At 45.7% G+C, this 22765-nt stretch overlaps 1 protein-coding gene across 5 annotated transcripts in view; it reads left to right on the plus strand.

Annotated features, from left to right (window-relative positions):
* Window positions 1–22765, plus strand: part of NCKAP1 (NCK associated protein 1) — a 1877983-nt gene that overhangs the window by 753028 nt on the left and 1102190 nt on the right. For all 5 annotated transcript variants that reach the window (XM_069615779.1, XM_069615776.1, XM_069615777.1 and 2 more), the window contains one exon: window positions 1031–1089. In XM_069615779.1, coding sequence (XP_069471880.1) covers window positions 1031–1089 — 59 coding nt within the window. The remainder of the gene's footprint in view (window positions 1–1030; window positions 1090–22765) is intronic.

Consider the following 22765-nt stretch of genomic DNA (forward strand, 5'->3'; position numbering starts at 1 on the left):
CCTTGGAGGAGGCATTCTTAGTTCACTGATGGACTGTTCCTATATTCATCCACACCATTCTCTTTCATGCTAATACGCAGAATGTATTTACTTGGAAGGCGCCGAAAGCCAGTGGGCATCGTGGCGCCCATAACACTCACACGGCAGAAGACTCCTGGAGATCGCAACAAACTCAAGCGCTCTTGCCTGCTCACAGGATGTTCTGGTCTCTGCGGAAAGCCCTCATTATCCATTTTTTCCCTTTGCTGCTGAGCCTAGCCCCCTGGCTCCTTCTTCTTTAGGCATATGGTCATCTTGAGGTAGCTCAAAATATTTTTGGGACCACAGGACACTCAAGGAAATTATATAGTCGCTTTTCTGGAATTTGGTTCGTATTGCATCAAAGCATTGCTGGCCCTATGGTGCTACTTTTTATTGCTACAATAGGTTGTCGCCTTTTATTTGACGTTTAATAGGGTCAGAAACGTACTGTCCTGTAAGGATACAATGCTTATGAAGTAAGGACAGAGGGAGCTTCATTAGCTTTCCAGGGCCATGTTCTTTAAAGTTTTTGTTCAAGGCAGCCTCTTGGGTTACTACATAAACTGTGTGTAAAAAAAAAAATACTTTGCAATGCATGTTTGCTTGAGAACTGGTGTGTTTGCCCAACATTTTGCAGGTAGTGCGTCTTGTATGTTGGAGTGAAGTGAAGAATGATGTAGTGGCTATTTTACTGCACCAACTACACACCATTTTGCTACATGATCATCAGGGCATCCCCACACTTTCTTTCCATTCACAGTTTGATGTGGACTGGGACCTTTAATGTTGTAAAGTGGAACCAGATGCAGGAGGGCTCACAAAAGCTTCTGAGCTAACCAAACTGTTCTTACTGTATGCCAGTCAAAGGTGACACCCTCCTTCTGTACCAGAAAGATGTTCCATGAGTCTGGAGGGAGGTTTGTGGTCGGGCCTGCAGTATAGAGTCATGCAGTGCATAACCTGTACTTAATCAAGAAGTGTTGCATTTAAGTTTTTTTGTTCTTTTTAGTGGAAGATGGAGAGGTATTTGATTTCAGAGGCATGAGATTGGATTGGTTTCGATTACAGGTAAAACTATTAAATGTTTATAGTTACTGCCATGTTTAACCTTATGAACTATGCTACATTAGGCTAAACAACACCTATTTATTCAAAATGTTTTGGCGACCACACCATAACATGCTGGGTTACTGAGCACAAATGGATGGGCATTAGTGTTAAAATGCAGTGAATGCACTATGATATGCCAGCAGCACGTTATATGTCCAGAGGTTGTGTTAAGCCGTAATGACGAAAAATGTGCATGCATATTGTTTTGTAGTGTAATCTGGGAAAGGCAATAACACCTAACGGTTTCTGAGTGCTCGGGACTAGGCAAGTGTGACAGATGAAAAACACAAAAACGGCTGAGAGAACTAAGAGTCAGAAAGAGCAGAACAATGTTACTGCTCATTTGCACAGAAGGGTTTATGTTCTATGCATATTGCCAAACAAGCGTGGAATCAATTTATACATAGGATTCACTAAAAACCAAAGACTGCAAGATAACCAGGACTGTCCACCTATACCTTACTTGAGGTGTGGGTTTACCTCTATCAACCTGTGACCTTGCACAGACATATCTAGATCATCTAACCAATGAACCGAGTTCAGCACAGGGTTGATCATTTCTAGAACCCAACTTCTCTCTGTTTGTTAAATCGCCTCAAAGGGTCCATGCCATTTAGACAACATCTTATTCTCGGATGTTGATCGGAGAAGAATAATTTCTGCCCAATTGACAAATACCCAAGTAAATCCTTTTTATCATAAGAAGTATTTTGGTTTTCTTGAGTTTTAACCAGATGGGCTTGAACTATCGTTCTCACGGTAGCCATGTGTTCTTTTAAACATTGAGCCGTTTGTGAGAGTGGTAATAGCTTTCTCCCGCTCCTCCCAGGTCGCCCTTAGCATGTCAAGAACATCCTGTGGCTACCTACCATGCAATACCTCAAATGGTGAAAACCCTGTTGAGAATATATATTTTTTTGGGAACATCAGAAAGGGCACAGGATCTCATAATATCCCAATGTTTGCCGTCGGCCTCAACCAATTTTTGAATTACCTTTTGGAGGGTTTAGTTGAAATGTTCCACTAACCCATCGGTTTGCCGGTGGTAGACAGAGGTCCTAAGACTTCATGTGTAGGATCTCCTTTGCCTCTGCTATCAACTGACTCATAAAGGTAGTCCCTTGTTCCGTTAGGATTTTTTTAGAAAAACGACTAGTGAAAAAAAGTGTTACATTTTTCAAGATTTGTTGGGTCGTATTATTACGTAATGGGAAAGCCTCCAGGTATTGAGAAGCATAATCTACAATTACCAAGATGTAACCAATTCCCAACCTGGATGTCTCAAGGGGCCAAACTATGTCCATACTGTATACAGGAAAAGGGCACATCAATGATAGGCAAAGGCTGGAGTGGAGCTGGAGGAGGTATTTGGGAACTAGTCTTTTGACACTGGGCACAGTTAAGTACTAGGTTTCTCACATTATCATAGATTCCAGGCCAATGGAATCAGCGTTTTTTTTTACCTGCGCCTGTTTCTTAGCTGTCCCTAAGTGACCACCTGTTAAGTGGAAGTGGGCAATTTCCAGTACCATCCTCTTGTGACTTTTAGGCACCATAATCTGGGATCTAGGAGTACCATTGAGGCTAAAGTCGCCTCTATAAAGGAGGCACTGTTTTAGGAATAAGAGTGGTTCTCCTTTCAGCTTTCCCTCTTCTTTCAATACCACATGTAAAAAAGCCTCTTCTAGCAAGGGGTCATTCCATTGAGCAAATGCTAAATCAGGAATGATCTTGGCTTCCTCACCATGGGTTTTCAATTGTACCGTTTTGGACGTTATTGGGAATCTTCATCTGCCTCCCCAAAGACTTTTCCCCCCTCTGTTATATCTGTGCTCCTGATTTCCTCCAATTTGGATAACAAAGCTCTCTCCAAGATTACCTGAGATTTTCTCTCCCACTTTTATTTATAGTATGCCTCTTTCCCACGGTTTTTAATTAAGATCTTTACATCAACTCCATAGTCTGGACCTGCGACGCCTGCTAGGACGTCTAGGCCACATCGCCAAGCTAGGCCAGACTTGGAGGCTAACCTATGTAAGTGCCTCGGGTGTGGGGGCTGGGTACTAGAACCACATCAGTGGTAATTAACATTATGTCTCCGGGTTGCACCATTCTCCCCTGCTTCTACATAGGTCAAATCCAATAGATTTTTCTGTAGCTATTGATGGATTGGAGGCTCTGTTACTACGCTTTTCAAATCTGAGGATTCCCCAGTTTGTGTCAACTGAGCTCGATCATACTACTGACACCATATGTGAGGAATCAGGAATGAAGCGGGACACAGAGGACTCACTTTTATTCAAATATTATATAGGGTTGGGAAATTCCTCACTGTACCTACTCTAGGAGGTATTTCCATACCTCAACCAAAACTACCGGTCTGCCCTGCGTCAAGATGTCGAAAGCAAACATGTCCTGTGACCGAAATCCTATCCTAGCCCTCTCATTCTAAAAAGAACTACAAGGTGCTAAGGGTAATGTCTTTGGGCTCAAAGTGCACAAATGTTCAAGTTCAACAAAAAGGTACAAATCCAACAGAGATTTCAAATGGATAGTGCTCACAGTTCCAGGGAATGGCTCAGTTCCCAAGGTATACAGCCATAATATAGTTCTCCCTCTTTCGTTGTGTGAGGCTAACTGATCTCTTCTTCCTCAGGTGGGCATCCATTTTCGGGAAACTGTCAATGTGGAGATCACTTTGGGGAATTACCAATGCAGGAACATGTATGATCACCAGAAAACAGGTTCCTCCCCTATTCTTAGGCAGCTTCATATAAGCCTTGGATCCACAGGCCCAATAGTGTTCAATTTGCACAGAAGTTCCTTCATTCTTCCTGGCAGTTCAAGTGTCTGCTTACATCCTTTATTTTCTCCAGCTAGAACCAAGCCTTTGTTCCTGAATCATATTGTTGCATTCTTCATTGGCAATATAGATACGGGTCCTGCTTCATTTTCGACCCATGTTGGTAATTTAGAATACTTGGCCCATGACACTAGATATCCGTTGTTGACCATTTGCACTATCTCTATTGGTTCTTTCATCAATAAATGGGCACTGTCTGCTAACATTCCTTCTTTCCATCCTGTACTGGTAGCCACTCGTCCATAGAGCTGAGGTCACTCCCAGAATCCTGACATTTCCCATATATCCGCACAATTCAACCTTTTTTGTTCAGCAATCCTTATTTGTTCTCCAGTCAGGGATGAATATATGAGCTTTCTGCTCAACCAACCTGTGTCTTTTTCCATCTTCTTTGTTTTTATGGTAAGCATCTTCACATGGAAATGTTTTCTTAGATCGCCATTTTAGGGTTGCCCATTTCCCCTCAAATTGTCCTCTTGATGTGCATGCTGCTAAATGGCTGAGGCACTTTGTGCCGTGTGCAGCTATTTCTCATGCAATAAATGTTCTGGCTGCATTCATGGCATAAAGGATGAGAGACCATACATAACCGCTTTCATCTGACGTTCTCCTCCCCACTTCACTCATGTGTTGATACCACATGTTATTCTTTAAATGGGTTGAATTGTCAAGGTATGAATTTATACCTCTGATCTTCCCCAATATCTCTTTTAAGTCTAAAAATGTCTTTAGTGATATCAGGAAAGATATCACTCGTGCCTTTATCAGGAATGGAAAGAGATATTTCATTGTCAAACATTTCATTTGAATTGTAAAACAGTATCTCACCAAATGTAAAGAGCATAAGAAAATATAAACACAATGCAAAACATAGTTGTAAGAAGTAATACCATAGTATTCAAATGCCACATGATCTCTTTTGGAGTAGCTGGTCTCCTTGTTAGTGTAAGTTTTAAATACTGAAAATTCCCATTTTCGATTTGCCGTGTTAGATACAACTAATACCTTCATGAACACAGGTATCGAAGGGGAGAACCTAGGGGTGCAGTGTGAACTAGTTAGAGCCTCGTTTTGTGGGTTTTGCGGAAGGACAGGTGCAAAGTCTCATTTCTTAGGGTATTTGGAAGGGCATTCCATTGTTTTGGAGCTATGAAAGGGAAGCTGGTGCCGCCCGCTTTGGCCCGTTTGATGGTTGGGGTGTTCAGTTGGTTGGAATAGTGTGATCGTTTGGGTCTGGAGGAACTGGCTCTGACTACTTTCTCTGAGAGATAAGAGGGGACTGTGAGGGAGAGGCATTTGTGGTTTATGGCTAGGGTCTTGAAGATGATGCGTTCTTTGACGGGGAGCCAGTGTGCAGTGCGCATTTGATAGGCGGTATGCTCCCTATTGTGGATGTTAAGGGCTGCTCGGAGTGCATTGATTTGAATAATTTGCAGTTTGTTGGGATTTTTGGCAGAGATACCAGCTAAGAGAACATTGCAGTAGCCAAGCGCTGGCTATTGAGAGACAGTTTTGAGTAGATAGGTAGGGTTTGACTGCATGGATCAATTTCGTTGTGAATGAAGCCGCGGAGGCAATGGCGTTCACTTGGCGTGTCATAGAGAGTGTGGATTCGAGGTACACTCCCCAGGGTCTTTACTGAGGGTGAGACAGTGATTTGTGTGTTGTCTATGGTGAATGGGCTGTATTGTTTATTAAGCTTGGTAAGGGTTTCCTTGGGGCTGACTAGGAGGATTCGGTTTTGTCACCGTTAAGGCAGAGCCCGTTGGCTGCCATCCAGGCTTGGATGGTGGCGTAAGTATTGTGCAGTGTTTTGGCATCATTTTCATATGAGCCAGAGAGGAGGAGGAGGACCGGAGTGTCGTCGGCATAGTTTGTGTATGCTATGCCGAGACCGTCCAGCTTGTTGAAGAGAGGTTTAGTAAATATATTGTACAAGGTGGGCGAGGTACAGGAACCATGTGGGACTCTGCACTGAATGGTGGTGGGTGCCGTGCAGGCCTGCTCGGGGGGGAAAAAACCCTCATGGCTCTTCCTTCAAGGAAGGAGTTGATCTAGGTAGTGGCTTCTGGCGTGAATTGAGCTGATGTCGTGAGATGTCTGCAGAGGGTCTTGTGGTCCACAAGGTCAAACGCTGCAGATAAATCAAAAAGTGCTTGTTTGGCTTCGTCCAGGATTTCAGCTAATTAGTTTATTATGCCCAGTAATGCAGATTAATTTCCGTGGTCGGGGCGGAAACCTGATTGCCTCTTTCCTTAGATGCTTTTGGTTTCAAGGAAGTGCTGGATTTGGGAGTATGCAGCTTTGTCGAGAATTTTTAGCAGAAACGGGACTGTGGTGATGGGCCGGTAGTTGTTGGAGTAGGAGGGGTCTAGGGAAGGTTTTTTCAGGAGAGGGCGTACCCAGGCCTCTTTAAGGCATGATGGAACAATGCCAGATGCAAAGGAGGCTTTTATGAATGCTGTCAGGAAGGGTGCTAAGGTGTCAGCGCAGTCTTTGATGATATTGGCAGGGCAGATATCACCTTTGCAGTTGAAGGGTTTTATGTTTTTGCAGTGGGCCAAGACTTCGGTTTCTAAGACTTCTCCGAAGGAGAAGAGTGTCTTGTGCATGGGTGATTGTAGTGGATGAGATGAGCGGGTCAGTACTGGTCAGGGAGTTGTTGTGGGATTGAATTTTGCCCTGAAGGAGGTCTATTTTATCAAGCATAGCTGTTTGAATGCTTGAGCACCAGGATTCATCTTTAACGATGTCTTGGGTTCTGGGGGCTGGGGTAGCTAGTTCCCTGAATATGGCACACATCTCTTTGGATTCTGATTTGGCATTAGTGATTCTCGTGTTGAAGGAGGTGGATTTGGCTAGGATAATGGCTTTATTGTATTGGGTGATCGTTTTTTGAATTCTTCTTTCGTGGAGTCTTGAAGGTTAGTTTGCCACTTGGTGAGCGCATAAGCTTGAGGGTGCATAGTTCCTGAAGTGCTGAAGTGTACCAAGAGTTGGCATGTCTAGACATTTTGGCTTTCTTTAGTTCTTGAGGAGCTAGGGTGTCAACTGCATTTTTGAGCGTGAGGTTGTAGATTTTGGCTAAAACATCAGGGTCATTGGAAAAAGGTTTGAGGGCTGGATCCTCCAGATAAGGTAGGAGTTTGTCTTTGGTTAATTTACGGGTGCTCCTGGCTAGTGCTGGTGGTGAGGGAGTGGTAGGCTTAATGGCTTTGGTGGACGTTGGGATGGAGAAATTAATGAGGTGGTGGTCGGTCCATGATCTTAATATATTTGTTGTGAACCAGTTCCCTGCAATTGTTGCAGCAATACTCTCTCTGGTGGTGTGCGCAGCGTAGTGAAGCTGCTCCAGCGCCACCTTCAATAATGCTAGAGGCATAACTGGCTTTCCAGTGCTATCCTGTCTCCATAAAGCCTCACTGGGGGATAAAGAACACCCCCTAATTTTCCATAGGTCCTGCTCTTCATGTGGGGCTCACCCTTGCAGCTCAGTTAACTGTGCAATGAATAACATATTAAATCCTTCCTGCATCAACATGCAATGCTCTGATCCTTGCTTAACATCTTCTTTTTTTTATTTAAATCTTTTTTTTTATTAATAGTAAGGTTATCATACATCAGCAACATATAGGAACAGCAGAGAGAAAAACAGTAAACCCCACTTGGAAGGATTCATGGTATACATACAAAGCACTGACTACTGTTCAGTTCAAGCTGGGAGTATCATGTAACTCACTCTAGGTCTTGTTTCCCTTGGTTGACCATCACTCCTGCACCCTCTAGTATTGCCAAGTCTGTTCTCCTCGCCCAACATTCCGGGTAAGCAAAGTGACCCAATAGCGACCAGACTTACATATAGTACATTCCGCCTGGTGAGGCCTGTCAGTATGCCTAATTAGTATAGCCAATCAGGTCGAATGTTTGCTTGGTGTCAGTACATGTCCCATTGTGTGAACTACCATAGCGCTGCCTATGCTCCCTTCTCCTACGCAATCGCACTATCCCCCTCACTCGAGTGACCCAACCAAGCATGCCCACTATGTTCCAATTCATATTCAGATGTACTGCCCATAAAGTTCCCACAGATGTTGCGCCCTTTCCATACTTCGTCTATTATCATACGTCTGTCTTTTCAGTCTACACAGATTAGACACCAGACCCTCCCAGACTCTCATAAGCGGTCCTTCCGGCGACTCACAGTTGACCAAAATGGTGTTCCAGGCAGCAAACAGCGTATGTATCAACTTGATCACATTACTATTGTTAGGGAGAATTCTCTGTTAAGGCTAATTTCCCAAACCTTGTGAGTCCCCGAGCAGCTTTGCTGGATTTTTGGGGTTTATTTGTTTCTCCTGCTAAGAGCGAGACTCTTTTTCTCCCACTCTTAGGCATGATTTGAGAATGTCCTTTGACTGTGAATGTGTTTTATGGTCTATGGGCTATGGGGTCTTTTACTCCATAAGGCTTCATGTGTTTTTGATAACTGTTACACAGCACCCTCAGTGCAGTAACACAGGGGTGCCATAGTGACCCCCAAACATAGACTCCATACCCTGGGACTGACTGTTTCCCAGGGCATGTAAAGTCACCATTGGCTTTACTAGTCTCAAATTGTGAACAGAACCAGTACAAACCATCATATTGTGGAAGTACTGGTAGAGGTAATTCGATTGCCACTGGGTCTGTTTTCCAAGGGGGCACTGTCCAGTCCCCCCTTGTCGAGTTTCTGGCTGGTGGCAGTGGATACGACGCAAAATATTCCACTGGAATATTTCTTATGGGATTTTCCCATTGATTTTTAACGCACCACTTTTTGGTCCAATGTTAAAGATACCGCCGGGTTATTTATTTAATATCTATTCCCCGGTTGAGTCTTTTTGCCAGGACTCGGGTTTAAAATGGCGTTTGTGTTTGCCTCTGAAACTCTAACCCAAGGCGAGCCCTTTGTTCCACTTTTTGGCGGGCTTCTGCACAGAAGCCCTCCAAATGGTGCCACTCTGTCTGGGCTCTACAGGATGTGTGGGAGGGGGATTAGGCACCCTGGACTGAGTTGCTTTGGCAACTCAAGTCACACTCTTGTGTTATTGTCCCAGTGGTGAGCCGTCCGTCTCACCACTTAGCATGTTTGAGTGACAGCTAGGCTTTTGAATGGGGGTTTTTCTGCATAAAAGCAGGGATTTTGGGACTGGAACTTCAGAAGTCGCCACAAGACCTAAAGAATCCCAAGAGGGGAGAAGCTGAGCCATCTACGACGATACCTCCGGTGGAGCCCTGCTGTACGAACTCACCACTTCCCCGACGACAGAGGAGATCTTCTTCCAGGAGAGTCTTCTTCCCTTTGAGCTGGTGGGCCCAACCAGTTCTCCTTTTTTCGCCTTCCAGGACGTCTCGTGGTTGAATCGCCTGTGCCAAGCACCCCGGCGGCCGGATAGTCGCGCTTCACCACTGACCGCGAATAAAAGGGTCATACCTTTTAATCGGGAACTCCGCGGCTGGCTTCTTCCCTGACAGTGCAACGACCTCCAGCTTTCTACCTCGTCGAGATCATCTCTTCCTCTGGTCGTAAGCCACGGCTTGCACCCTCTGCCAGGAACAACTGCCCCAGCTGGAGCTTTCTCACCATTTCAGGTACTGTGTCCCGCCTGGCCGCCCTTGCAACGGACTGTCCAAGGTGTCCCGTAAATCCTTGACTTTCCAACTGGGTTGGCCTCCAAACCTTCTAACTTTATGTTTCTGAACTGATCCAACCTCTTTTGACATTTTTCTGTGAAGACTTTGAGTGCATTTCCACTGTGTGATCTTGGGCACATTCCGCCTTGCTCTCTCCAAGAGTGGGCCTGGCCTATGAACTTAGGCTCTACAGTAGACCCTGCCTTTCTCGACTTGCTGTGGTTTCCTATGTGTTGGTACTGTGTTATTTTCATACTCTGCTTTTTCTCTCCCTTTTTAACAAATTATTGGAGTGCCATCTACGGTTATGCGCTCACCTCTGTTTTGCTAATAAGTGGTGTCTTAACCTAGACTTGTCGAATAATTAACTAGGGAGGTGTATATACTTATAGTGACTGTGTTTGAACTTGCTTGATATATTAGTGCCAGTGTATTTTCATAAGTGTGTTTTAAATAAATAATTATATACTTTTAATACCAAAGCTCTGGTCAGTGTTTGCTTGTTGTACTGTATTTTTAACCCTATTGTGTATACTCTATATACTGCCTTACTCTTCTTGAGAGAAGTCTGACTGCTCAGCCACAGCTACCAGGTAAATCTGGGTGGTGCAGACTGCTACCAATTGGGTTTACTGCTTACTCCTGTTGTCTTAAACTTTTTGCAGTGGTACCTAAGGGAACTGCACAGGTTTCTGCCTAACAACTATCCTTATGGCCAACTTCCACACCCATACAAAAAAGCATTGTTTTAGGTTCCAAGTCTTTTACTCCTGGTATTGCCTCAACGGTTTAGTGGATATTCTCCCATAATTCCTGACACACGGCACAACCAGAAAATGTATCCCAGCATACCTGGTCGCTTGCACCCTCGTCAGCAGTCAGCTGATACCAGTTTCATTGCTGCCATCCTAGTTGGCGTTTAATAGTATCTTTTGGATGATTTTATACTGGATTTCTCTGTTACTCTTGTTATAGGAAACACCATTGATCAGTGCAAAGGTGGTGTACAGGTCCCTGCAGTATACCTGAGTATCCAATTCTGCTGCCCATTGTTCAGCTAGAATTGTATTCCTCTCTAAGTTATTCTGGGAGGGTACATGAGAATGTGCTCTCGGTCACCCGAGCAAGAATTGCGAAGTATTCCCCAATTCCAAAAGCCAGCAGAACAGCGAACATATAGGTCCAAGTGACCTTGTTGAAGGCCTTCTCGGCATCGAGGGGTAAAACGATATCATCACAATCCGCCTCAATGGATGCTACATTTAAGAACCCCCTCAGATTGTCACTCGAGTGATGCCCGTGAATAAAAAACACAGATCTGGGTGGAGCAGTCTCAGGAGAAGGGGGTCCAATCGACTTTCCGGGCACTTGGCCAAAATCTTTTCATCCTTGTTAATAGGAGATATTGGCCTATATGTGCCGCACTCAGTTGGATCTTGCCCGGTTTGGGAAACACTACAATGTTGGCAAAGAGCAGGGAGTCAGGCAGGGCTCGCACGTCCCTGGCCTCAATAGAAAATGTTGTAACTCTTGGGCAGCTTGTCCATCAATGATTTATATAGGTCAATCAGAAGGCAATCGGGCCCAGTAGCCTTTACTCCAGCCAGCCTCGTAATAGCAGCTATCACTTCCCCCTATTCAATTGGAGTGTTTAATTTACCCAAATCCTCTGCCATCACCATGGGTAGCTGAAGTCCGTTAAAAAACTCGGCCCGGGCCTCATCAGTGGGAGAATGCAGCGATGTGTATAATTGGTGATAAAAAGCTACAACACGATTGTTGATCAATTTGGTATCAGTGAGCAGGGCGCCGGAATGAGCTTTAACCACATCAATGAGTTGGTCTCTCTGGCGCCCCTGTAATAGAACAGCCATCGATCGTAGTGGCTGATTGGTTTCAAAAAAAGATTGGGCGTATTTAGGGAAGAACTTCTGCGCTCCTAGCGTAGTGCACTCTTTGAGCTCTCGCTGGCAGTATTCGAGTTTGCCCAATATGGACCTATCCCAGGAGGCTTTATGCGCCAGTTCCAACCTTAGAAGCTCCTCTTGAAGTTGTTGTTCCCACTGCCTCTAGCCATTCAATTTATATGCCCATTCAGTGATGCAGTGCCCCCTAAGCACTGCCTTAAAAGCGTCCCAGCAACGTGCCGCCGTAAAAACCTTCCATCATATTCTCATTGCAGAAGCATTCTATGTGTTGCCCCAGTCGCTCTATGTAGTCTGGGTACTGTAGTGCCGCTAAACTGAGTCTCCACAGCAGGGGACTGTGTTGTGGGATATATTGACCCATTCAACGGCATTGCCCCACATCACTAAACTGCATTTGCACAGGAAACAACAACCTGGCTGCGCTGGCTCCTGTGCGCACCAGGACCTCGAATCTGCATTTGGCAGCAAAAAAAACAACAAAAAAAAGATGGCTGCACCATCCTGCCTAGAACACTTCAGGCGGCAAGATGAAACAAGGGGACACACTGGAAACGTATGCCATTGTGTTCTGAAACATATCAATGGAATCAAGTGAAAAGGAAAGCCTGCCATTGCTGCAAAAGCCAAAAATCCCCTTCAAAATGAAACATTTTCACCCTTTAAAAATGCTGTTTTGATGCTAATTCCATTTGTTCATTTTGAAACCACTGTGATTAAAAAGGCCCCGTCATTCCCAGGATATTTCACTGTGCTTCACCAAAACCAGGCATAATTCCTGAGTGACAGGCACAGTCAAACCAACTCTGAGAGAAATCAATAACTTCACTTTCATTTGCACCGGAACAGGCGTTTATTTCTTTCCAAAAAGTATCCAGGCTCAGCAGTTCCAAGAGACTTTAACTCTCTGAGCCAGGTCAATGTAAATGTATCTATGCTTTAGATAAAACTCTTGCATTCAAGGAAATGACTACACTTACAAAGACAGTGGCAATCTGAGGAAGCTGCCAAACCGAATTTAAAGAAAGAAATGCTAGCAGTTTTTAACACATGTGGAAAAATGGGCTTAGCGGACTGAAGAAAAAGAAATTGGCCTGTTTAAAAATAAATTGTGAATGAAAGCCTGCTTACTTAGCAATGTAAAGGGATGAGGTTAGTGGTGATAATACACACATAGGGTATTCAGGACCCAAAATAAGAAATTAAAGAGATTGAAACACATGGGCTGGATTTGCAAGCTCTCAGAAAAACCAGTCATTCCAGTTGCCAGCCATGAAACTTCCCCCCAAGGGGAAGGGGACTATCATAAAAACTCTCAGCAGATACTGACAACCGCCCTGATAATTTGGGGTTGAACAGACGTTTGTTTCTGCTGGTTCCCAAACAATGAAGCTCCCAGGGAAGCAAGCCAGAGGTGTGAAGGGGGCAATATAATTCCAGTCAAGGGAGAAGCCACACCCTGCTCTGAAGGAAATGACAGTTGGCAGCGGTGGAAGGACAGGAAAAAAAATGGATTCATGAACACAGAGACTCCCTTTTTGGTCCTAAAGACTATTTCAGGAATAAACTTTAAAGACTTCTATCTTTGAAGCAGGACTTTGAAAATGTTTAAAAATGTCACAGTTTAAAAGTGATTTTTCGTCCTTGCTTTTAAGACTTGGTAGAGCTAATTGCCTCATGGGGAACAGAAGTTACAAAGTATAACAGATAACAAGCAAAGCATCAATGCTGCAAATGTGAAATTTTGTACCTACATCCCTGGGGATAATTCGTATCTGTGTACAAAGGTATGGAATTTCAGGCCAAATCTTTCATGTGTAAAATTACCAAAATGTATCTGAAAGGCGAAACAAGGTCCCACAGACCTGGTGATTGAACTGATCTGTGCGGCACATAATATGTAACCTGTGTGTAGAATTTGCCAAGAGATTGCAAGTGTATAAATGTATGTTTTTGGCAAAATCGGATTTTAAGTAAAGTAAATGGGGGAGTTTTTGGACATTGTAAAGCTCACCTCATAAACCTGACATCATTCCCTTAGAAATCCAACCAACTCAGAGTGAGGCGGATAACTAGCACCCTTGTCCAATCCCTTTGTTAGGGGTGTGTTTAGTGAAGCCTGCCCCAGTCATATACTTGGATGAGTTCACTAGGCATTATAAATGAGGGTCCCTGACAAGACTCTGGACACACACACACGTCCAGATTTCCTGTGCTGCGTTCCTGTACCCGTCATCTTCCAGACTCCAACTACAAGGCCAAGCATTGCTGATCCTACTCCAGGGCCCACTGTAGCACCCAAGTAGTGCTGACCGCTTCCCAGCAAAGCCTCCAATGTAATAACCCACTAAATCTCCCATTAACTAGGAGAAAACGGTGGTACTTTTGGCATCCTGATCCAGTTTGGCTTGCTGCCACTCACTGCATGCTGCTGCCATCATGCTACCCTGATGACCTATAGTATCCAGTGATCAGAATTGCCAGTCCAGTAGAACTATCCTTTGGTATCCAGTCCCTGCCCAGCTGATCCTGTCCCGCTGATTTTGTCCGGCTGTCCTTTGTTAGACCAGATCCTTGTGGTGACCAGAACGCGGACTGTCCTAAAATCCTAAATAAAGTGGACTGTGAGTATCAATAGGAACAATAGAAAACCATAGTATACCTTGTATTGCCTTGTCCTTAGTTCCCCTCTCTGTCATCCTATCCTTACCCTGATAAATTGTAAAACTGTCACAATCATTCTTGCCACCTTGCCATTGATTTCTAGTACTAGCGCCATCTCTTTAGTAATTTGTCTTGTAAATCCTAAGCTATTATATTTCGAGTGATCGGACTGGTTCCGCCATGCCGGGCGCTGATGTGCTAGGGTTGAATTCACAAAACAACCCTGGAGCTTATTGTGTCCATCTTTGGTAGTCTAGCTTGTATGCTCTAGTGTATAGTAAAAATATTCTTGTCAAAACTGATTTCCTTTCCTTTTTCACCGCTCCATTTTACTCTAAACGTGCCTTTCTAGATCTTGCATAACTCATTAAATTTACCAGCTAGAGAATTAATTTAACTTCCTTATTGTACCTGTGATCTATAGCTGTCCCCCAACATAAAAATCAGTATATTTCACCCGTTTATTAAAAACCTTTAGGGTAATTTCAGGCGGGAATTGCAAAGATTGCTGAATTTCCAACGTGTCATTTGCTGCAATCTGTTTTAAACCTGCCATTCAATTTCGACTGTTTTCTCTTGGTTATCCATTGCCTGTGATTGTTAGTACTCATACATTGTTGCTGTAGTGAAGAACTGTATTTGTTTCAAGGTTTTTGCACAAATTCCTTAATTTATACATCTATTTCCGAGTATCATTTTTAGCATTGCCAGGGTTTAAAATCAGTTTTTCTCTCTTATTTGGGGAGGGAAGGTCCGATTTCAATTCTGTTTTCCATTTGTCACTCCTGATTACCTGCTGTTTATGTTTATACATTCAAAATTGATTTGTGGGTTGAGGGAACATTGCAGGGGGAAATTCTAACTTAAGTTCTATTTTTCCTAAACTCCAAATTACTCCTATTTCCTGGTGTTTTGTAGATGTGTCAATATAAGGTTCAACTAAGTGCATTGCTTACATTCCTATTGTTTTTATCACCCCATTGGTGATTGCTGCCCCATATTAAAAATTGTATTATTTCTTTTGAATTTTAAAATAAATAAATATTATATTTTATCAACCAGCCTGGTTCATGGTCCATTGTGACCCGGGGTATTTGAAAAGGGTGTGTGATATTAGTGGTGTACCATCTCAATATTGAATCTAACATAAGAACATAAGCATTTCAATTGCACGCTGCATATTGGGGTGAGACTAAGGTGTGCGTCGCCTGGTTGAAATCCTTAACAGTGTACGCATAGCCGAGAGCAGTATCAGTAGAACCACCAGGCCCTGGTCCCAGATGGTAATGGCTCTGATTGCACATTGGTCAACCATTGACAGCATATGAGAGCCCAGTAGTCAAGATGGGCATAGCTTCCGTGATGGTTTGAGTAGAAAGAGAAGTCTCTTTGCTTCTGGTGAAGCTCTCTCCAAGTGTCTCTCACTGGAAGCTTCTCCATCAGGAGCAATAGAGCCTGTTTGTTTATTTTTAGGGAGTGGCTCGTGTGCGGTGAGAGAAGGGCTGTCTATCCCAACCTGAGGTCCCCCCCCCCATAAACAGGAGTGGGCTCATCCCAGGGGTGCACTACATAAAAAGAATGCAGGAGAAACCCAGAGCTATAATCATTTGGGCCATAAATGTTTGAGGGTAACGCTCTGCTGGAATACCCCCCTCACCGGAAGAAACCGCCCTTCAGGATCCCACTGTATATACCGCGAAGGGGAGGTGTTTAAGAAAAAGGATGGAGACCCCTCTTTTTCAATGGTATGGAGCATGGAAGTAGTGTCCAACCCACCCCGTCGTAGTTTTTCCACCTCCCCCCTATCCAGATGGGTCTCTTGGAGGAAAACTATATCCCTCATCAAATTCAACATTCTGCGCAGTTATAAAGTTAACATGAGTCATCCCTGTCTGGTACCTGTCGCCAGCAATCTTCCTTCTTACCCCACTTCAAAATGAACACCCCACGGCTCACCCACCCAAAGGCGTTCACTCCAAGTCTGCTAGCACATCAGACCCGACAGTGGACCTCTCAGCCGCATATGCAGGATGCGATCTCTAGCACAATGAAAGTCAAAATTTTCCCACTGAACCATATTCGAAACATCCACCTGTACTCCTCAATAGAGCAGTAAAAATGAACAATAAGAGAACAAAGACAACAAGTGAACATGTAAACAAGTATATTTTGGGCCCCTTCGTGATGGGCCCAATAAGAGAACAATAGAACCCACGAGGAACCGGCAAGCAAGGATTTTGTATGCCTCCCTCACGATTTGTTGATATCATATCACTTTGCTTTGAGCAAAAGCAATTGAAAGAGTAACATGGGGGGAAAGATGAGCTGCATCTCTGGAGGTTCCGGCGCAAGTAATGCCCTCACTACGTTATATCGGAGGTGCACAAGACCTGGCCGATGACACCTTAGCGTCTGTATCGGAAGCCCCAGAGGGGGGGCGGATTCCTTCAGGCGGCCTGCCATCTCAGACAGAAGCGGCATAGACATCAGAGGTGGAAATAACCCCAAAAGGACATATCAGACTATTATGTCGGCCCTGTCACAGCGGTACTTTGTCCAGTCTTCTCAGCCCTGCAGTACGCAGTGGGCTTTCAGGCCATCTGGTTTTCCTCTTTTCCCATCATACCTTCTCCCCTGTCGAGTGTGCTCTGCATTGCATCCATGAGAGCTGGAATCCCCAGGATCCAGTGGAAGAACTGCCTCAGGGCTTAAAATATCATGGCCGACCAGAAATTGCCAAGCCTCCGTGGGGAAGTCAAGAGTGCTATCTGCCATCCAATTGAAAACACTATACCGCTGGGAATGTGAGGTAGTAGCGCTGTAAGGACCCTTTGAGCGCCTCAAAAATGGGGTTGAATTTGCGTTGTCGCTTGGATACTAACAACGAAAAGTCATTAAAGAACTGTATCTGGGTGCCGTCAAGCCGGATCGGGCCGTGCTGGCGATATGCTTTTAAGACTGAGACCTTACATTGAACATTCAAAAAGCGTACTGTGATGATGTGGTGGCGAACCTCTGCTGCGCCGGAGGCTTCGGATCAGCGCTCTGTGGGATCTCTCGATTAAATAATCCAGAGGGTCTTCTAGGTGGAGTACCGATTGCCACCAAGAGTAGATGAATCCCTCAAGATCAGAGCCCTCGGGTACCCCGACTAATTGCAAATTGTTGCAGCGGGATCAATTTTCTTGATCCAACAGTTGGGCGCAAAGCTGGATGATCTCCTTGATAGCAACATCCAGCTCCACCACCATATCTCGCTGATAGTCTTCCACCGCGTTGATCCGCTGTTCATTATCCGTGGTCCTCTCCGCTTGAACGCTGAGCTTAACGTTGATATCCTTGAACTTTTGGCTACATCTTGCACTGCTAGGTTAGTCACATGTGTGCTCTGGTTCAGGTTTTTCATCTCTGCCAGAATTGCCTGGAATTTAATTTAATTGATTGTTTATTTATATAGCGCCTATACACCATGTATTTCAAAGCACATCCAGGCAGAGAGGGAACAAGGGAGAATCCAGTGACATTCTTACAAGTCCTTGATGCATTCAGAATGTGAAATTAACTATCGTAATCAGCCTGGCAACATTTTAGATAGTGCAAGAGCTTTTGACAATAAGGAGAGGAGGTGGGAGGGAAGGAGAAGGAGACCGACAAGTGGCTACATTGCTATTCCTGGCGACAATTGAGCAACTATCATACTAGGCCGGACAACATTTCCAAGATAGTGCTGATGCTGGAGGGGGAGAGGGAGGCGAAAACAAATGAGGGAGAGGGAGGAGGCGGAAGGGGATGAGACAAACAAGCTGCTATCAAATAGGCCAGGAGATATTAGTGATAGAGTAAGAGCTATTTGACAATGATAAGGAGTAGAGGGGGGGGTTGGAAGGAGAATGAGACAGACAAGTGGCTACATTACTATGTCTGACGACAATTGAGCTAGTGCCAGAATTTAACAATATGTGGAGGGCGTTGGGGTAAACGGAGAAGGAGAAGAACAAAACAAGTGACTATCATACTAGGCCTGACAACATTTCAGATAGTGCTGGAGGGGATGGGGGGAACAAGTAAGGGAAGGGGTAGGAGACAAACATTTGATGCTATCATACTAGGTCTGGGACAATTCTGATAGAGTAACTGCATAGAAAAAGGTAAGGGACAGAGGGAGGAGGGAGATGAGGAAAGAGCAGAGAATAAAACAGTGAAAAAGCGAGGCGAAGCAGAGGGGCAAGTGAATACAACTACAGAGGTAAGTAAAACACATAATGTTGCAGGGAACAGAAAATGTGAGCAAGGATTCAAGATGACGATGGGCACTACATGGTTCAGGGCCAACCTGAGTACGAGTTCCAGGGGATGTCCAGCATGAGAGTTGAGAAGGTGAAGCAACAAAAGTCAATGTGTACACAAAGTCAAATCCATGCGATGGCAACAGGTCAGTGATGGTGAAACCATAGTGATTCAAGACAACTCCAACGGTGGTTATGGAGAAGGGGGGGTGCAAGAAGGGATAGAGGGAAGGGGAAGGTAGGAAAGAAGAGATCATGCAAATCAGGGTGGGGGGCAAGCAGGATGAGGGGCCAGATGAGGAGATGGGGCCCAGACGGCACAAGAGACAACATGGGGGACCAGGGAGGGTTAGAGGGACAGAAGATAGCGGACAGGGGCCTTAGTCGTGGGCCTTAGGTGTTGTGCAGGTTCCCGCCTCCCGGTTGCTCTGATTGGCCTTTCAAGGCCCAGGCAACCAATGGGGGAGGGAGTGCAGGCCAGGCAAGGAACCCCACTGAATGTGAAAATGTTGCATCCATCTTGGAAGGGCCAGTGCCACAGTGTGGCCCAGTCACCAATGAGCAAGTGCATTAAGCAACCCAGGATATTCGGCAGAAAGACAGAAAAATATTTCTCTTCACGCAATTTACAGCTCACCACCAACAAATACAGAATATTAAGGCACAAAGCTGATGAAAATTGTGCAATAGGCACGATGTGCAAAGCAATTGCAGGACTTACCCTAAAAAAGCACAGGCTCTCAGGAGGATGTTGCAGCAAGGTGGAGGGCTGCCAAAACCCAGACTTTGAGGCTCCATCCATGGAAGAAGAAAAGGAATGAATAGAAGAGGCCTCGTCGTGAGCCTTAGTTGTTGTGCCTGCTCCCACCACCTGGTTGCTCTGATTGGCCTTTCAAGGCCCAAGCAACCACTGGGGGAGGGAGTGCAGGCCAGGCAAGGAACCCTAATGAATGTGAAAATGTTGCAACCATCTTGGAAGGGCGTGTGGCCCAGTCAGCAAGGAAAGATTGCTCTTCACGCAATCTACAGCTCACCACCAGCAAATGTAGAATACTAAGGCCCAAAGCTGAGGAAAATCGCGCAATAGGTGCGATGTGCAATGAAATTGCAGGGCATAGCCTGACAAAGCACAGGCGCTCATGAGGATGTTGCAGCAAGGTAGAGGGCTGCGGAAGCCCAGGCATCGAGGCTCCGTCCAGGGAAGAAGAAAAGAAAAAGTTGTATCCTTATCCCCTTTATCCACTGCAGCTGTAGCTTCCAGCGTGGAGTCCTTGTGCCAGCCCGCTGCCCCTTGGGACTGGTCGCGCGATGTTGCAGTTGTGGTGTGAACATACTCTGCCCGCCATCCTGATACATGTCGGGTCATCGCAGATACTGATGAATGGCTCTCTATTCATGGTGCAGAAGGCTCAGGGTTCCATCCCAGGATCACTCCTGCCTCACCGGCCACTGCTCCCTCTACTGATGTCTTTCGGTCAGAGATTCCCCTGGTGTAGATAGTGTGGCAGTGGGCAACCATGGGTGGATGTACTGGTCCACTGGAGGTGGATGCCTATGGGTCTTCATTAGCTAGCACACTCCTGCCTCTCAGTCCATCTTCCGGTGAGCACCATCCAGTCAGTTCATGCAGTATATGCATGTTCTTACATATAAGCACCATTAGTGCAGAGGGGGATCATACAGGCACTTATTTGTGATCCTTGCCTGCTCCTGAAATTTCCTCCTGCTCTCGGTGCCAGAATCCCTGTCAGAGCACACCAGCTGCTTATGGTGTCTGAGGTGAAAGAGGCGGCGCCGAAGGTCTCTACCCAGTCCGCACTTCACCACCCACCGTGGGCTGGCTCCCCGAGCAAAGCTCATCCTGCTATCTTCCAGCCCACGCAGTTAGCTCAGGTTGCGGCATGCCATGGCAGGATCAGCAGGTAGCCCTTTCTACTTCTGCTGGGCTCAGCGTCCTTGCCTGCCACTGGGTTAAGATATCAATTCCATACACTCTATCTCGCTTTGCAGCAAGCCCGCTGGGCCGGGTCAGCTCTGCCCACGCCACTATTCGGACCAGCTCTGCTCTGTCTCCTTGCAGTGCTGCAGCAGGTCTCCCACCTGGACACTGTCACGCCCACCTGGTATCCACAGGGACGCCACCCAGCTGGGTTACTCGCTGGTATGCTTCTCAGCTCTGCCCTGATGTGGTCTGCGGGGATGGTTCTGCCTGAAATACAGGAGGACTGTGTTCAAGACTGACCGACTGGGGTAAGTATCCTCCCTCCACCCCGTATGCTCTCAGTCCCTCTGGCACCCTCTCCTCACCTTGTGGTAGAATTAAGCGTGCTCTCCGTCCTGCCTTCTTTGCAGGGGTGCGTTGTCTTTCATGGGCGAGTGCGGTCCAGTTACTTCACTGACGCCGGCCCGTTTGATATTGTTCAGGTAGGTCTTATTGCTGTTCTTTAGTTTTGTTGCTATCCTGCCTGCCTTCCTTTGTTTTAAAATGTCTTTTTTCTCCCTTAGGTATGCGGAGCTTCAGCGCGGCGAACTGGCTTGGTTGAGCCCCGCTGGTAAATGATGGCGCATTAAGAGCTCTATGATGCGGTAAGTAAGCTCTAAGCCCTGCGCTGCAAAGTCTTGCCTTTGCTAACCTGTGTTTTCCTTCCTTGTAGGTTGCTGTGTTCTTCAGCGCGAGTGGAATGTCCCGAGTGGTGCCAGCCGAGAGGCGACCAGCCAGGTAAGTCTTTTGAGCAGTTCGTAATTTGTAAATGTCTCTACAGCTTTACAGCTTTCTTTAATGTTGCCTCTATCTTCCTCTTTCAGGTCGTTCTGTCCGGGAGGCGTGCAGATTCAAGGAAGCTGTTCTCAGTAGCTGCGAGTGTTTAAAGATGAAGACTGCAGGTAAGATGCTGCTGCTAATTATGTTCCTTTTGTGTCCTTGCAGGTTCTGCTTCTCTGAGGTTCGAGGGAATAGCTGGACACGGTGAGCGTCACATTGTAAGCTGCAAAGTAACATGAAGTATGTTCTGCAGTCAGGGTGTGGTTTATATAGCCCAGGTAAAGTAGTACCAGGGAAAGTAGTTCCAGGCCTGCCACACCCAAAACACTAGATCGCATAGCTTGGTTCTTAGGAACCAAGCTATGTGGATGCCTCCATGTTGGCTGACAATACAATAAAGTAGTTCCCAAGCGCATTGTTGTTCATGGTGTATGAGCCTGGTGCCATAGGTGCCAGGACTGGCCCCATGAGGTCTTTTGAAGAGGATGCCAGGCTCTAGAGGCCCGAGTCCTGACTCCACCTGGCCAATGGGTTTGCCAGAGGGGGTTTTGGGCGAGGGTCGCGACAGCACTCCCCCCTAAGGCCCCTCCAATGGTGTTCCTTCTGTCTGGCCCAGGTTTGGTTGGGAAGTTCTGATGGAATTTCCTGATTTAGACGTGTTGCGTGGATATTCTCACTGGGCTACCAGGATCTATCTCTTGGTCCGAATCCTTTCCAATTGACGAGATAATATAGCTTGGTCCTAGAGTATTTAGAGTCCAATATATCTTTGACTTCGAATTCTGGTTTTCCATTAACAAGTATGGGTTTAGGTGGTGTCTTAATCCGTGTGCCGGGTTGCGTTGGTTTCAGGAGGGACACATGGAATACCGAGTGGATGTGTAGATTAGGTGGTAAATCCAGTTTCACGGCTGCTGGGTTGATAATTGCCTTAATGGTATAGGGTCCTAAGAATCTGGGATGAAAGGTCCGGGTTCCCTTGATGGGTTTCGAATTTAGCGGCTAACCAAACCTTGTCTCCTATTTGATAATCACGGGCGTTTTTCTGGTGTTGGTCAGCGAAACTCTTTTGTTTTTATTTGGCATGAATAAGGTGTTCCTTTGCCCTTTTGAAAGCCTGAGTAATGGTTGTGTGTAGAGTCTTTACCGCTGGCATTTCCAAGCTGGCTGGAAGGTCTAGTTCAGAGGTACGTTGATGTCTGCCATGAAGGGTATGGAAGGACGTTTGTCCCGTGCTTGAATGCAAAGAATTCTTATATGCATATTCGGCTATCCATAGTAGGTCTTTCCAATTCCTTTGTTCGTGGTGCAGCATGCACCGTAAATATTGCTTGAGTGTCTGATTGGTTCTCTCGGTTTGGCCATCAGTTTGGGGATGGTGACTGGTAGATAGCCGAACGTCGATCTGTGCCATTGCACAGCATTTTTTCCAGAAGTTTGAAACAAACTGGCTTCCTCGATC

This window comes from Ambystoma mexicanum, chromosome 9, assembly GCF_040938575.1.
Source record: "Ambystoma mexicanum isolate Mex_15411 chromosome 9, UKY_AmexF1_1, whole genome shotgun sequence".
NCBI classification, from domain to species: Eukaryota; Metazoa; Chordata; class Amphibia; order Caudata; family Ambystomatidae; genus Ambystoma; species Ambystoma mexicanum.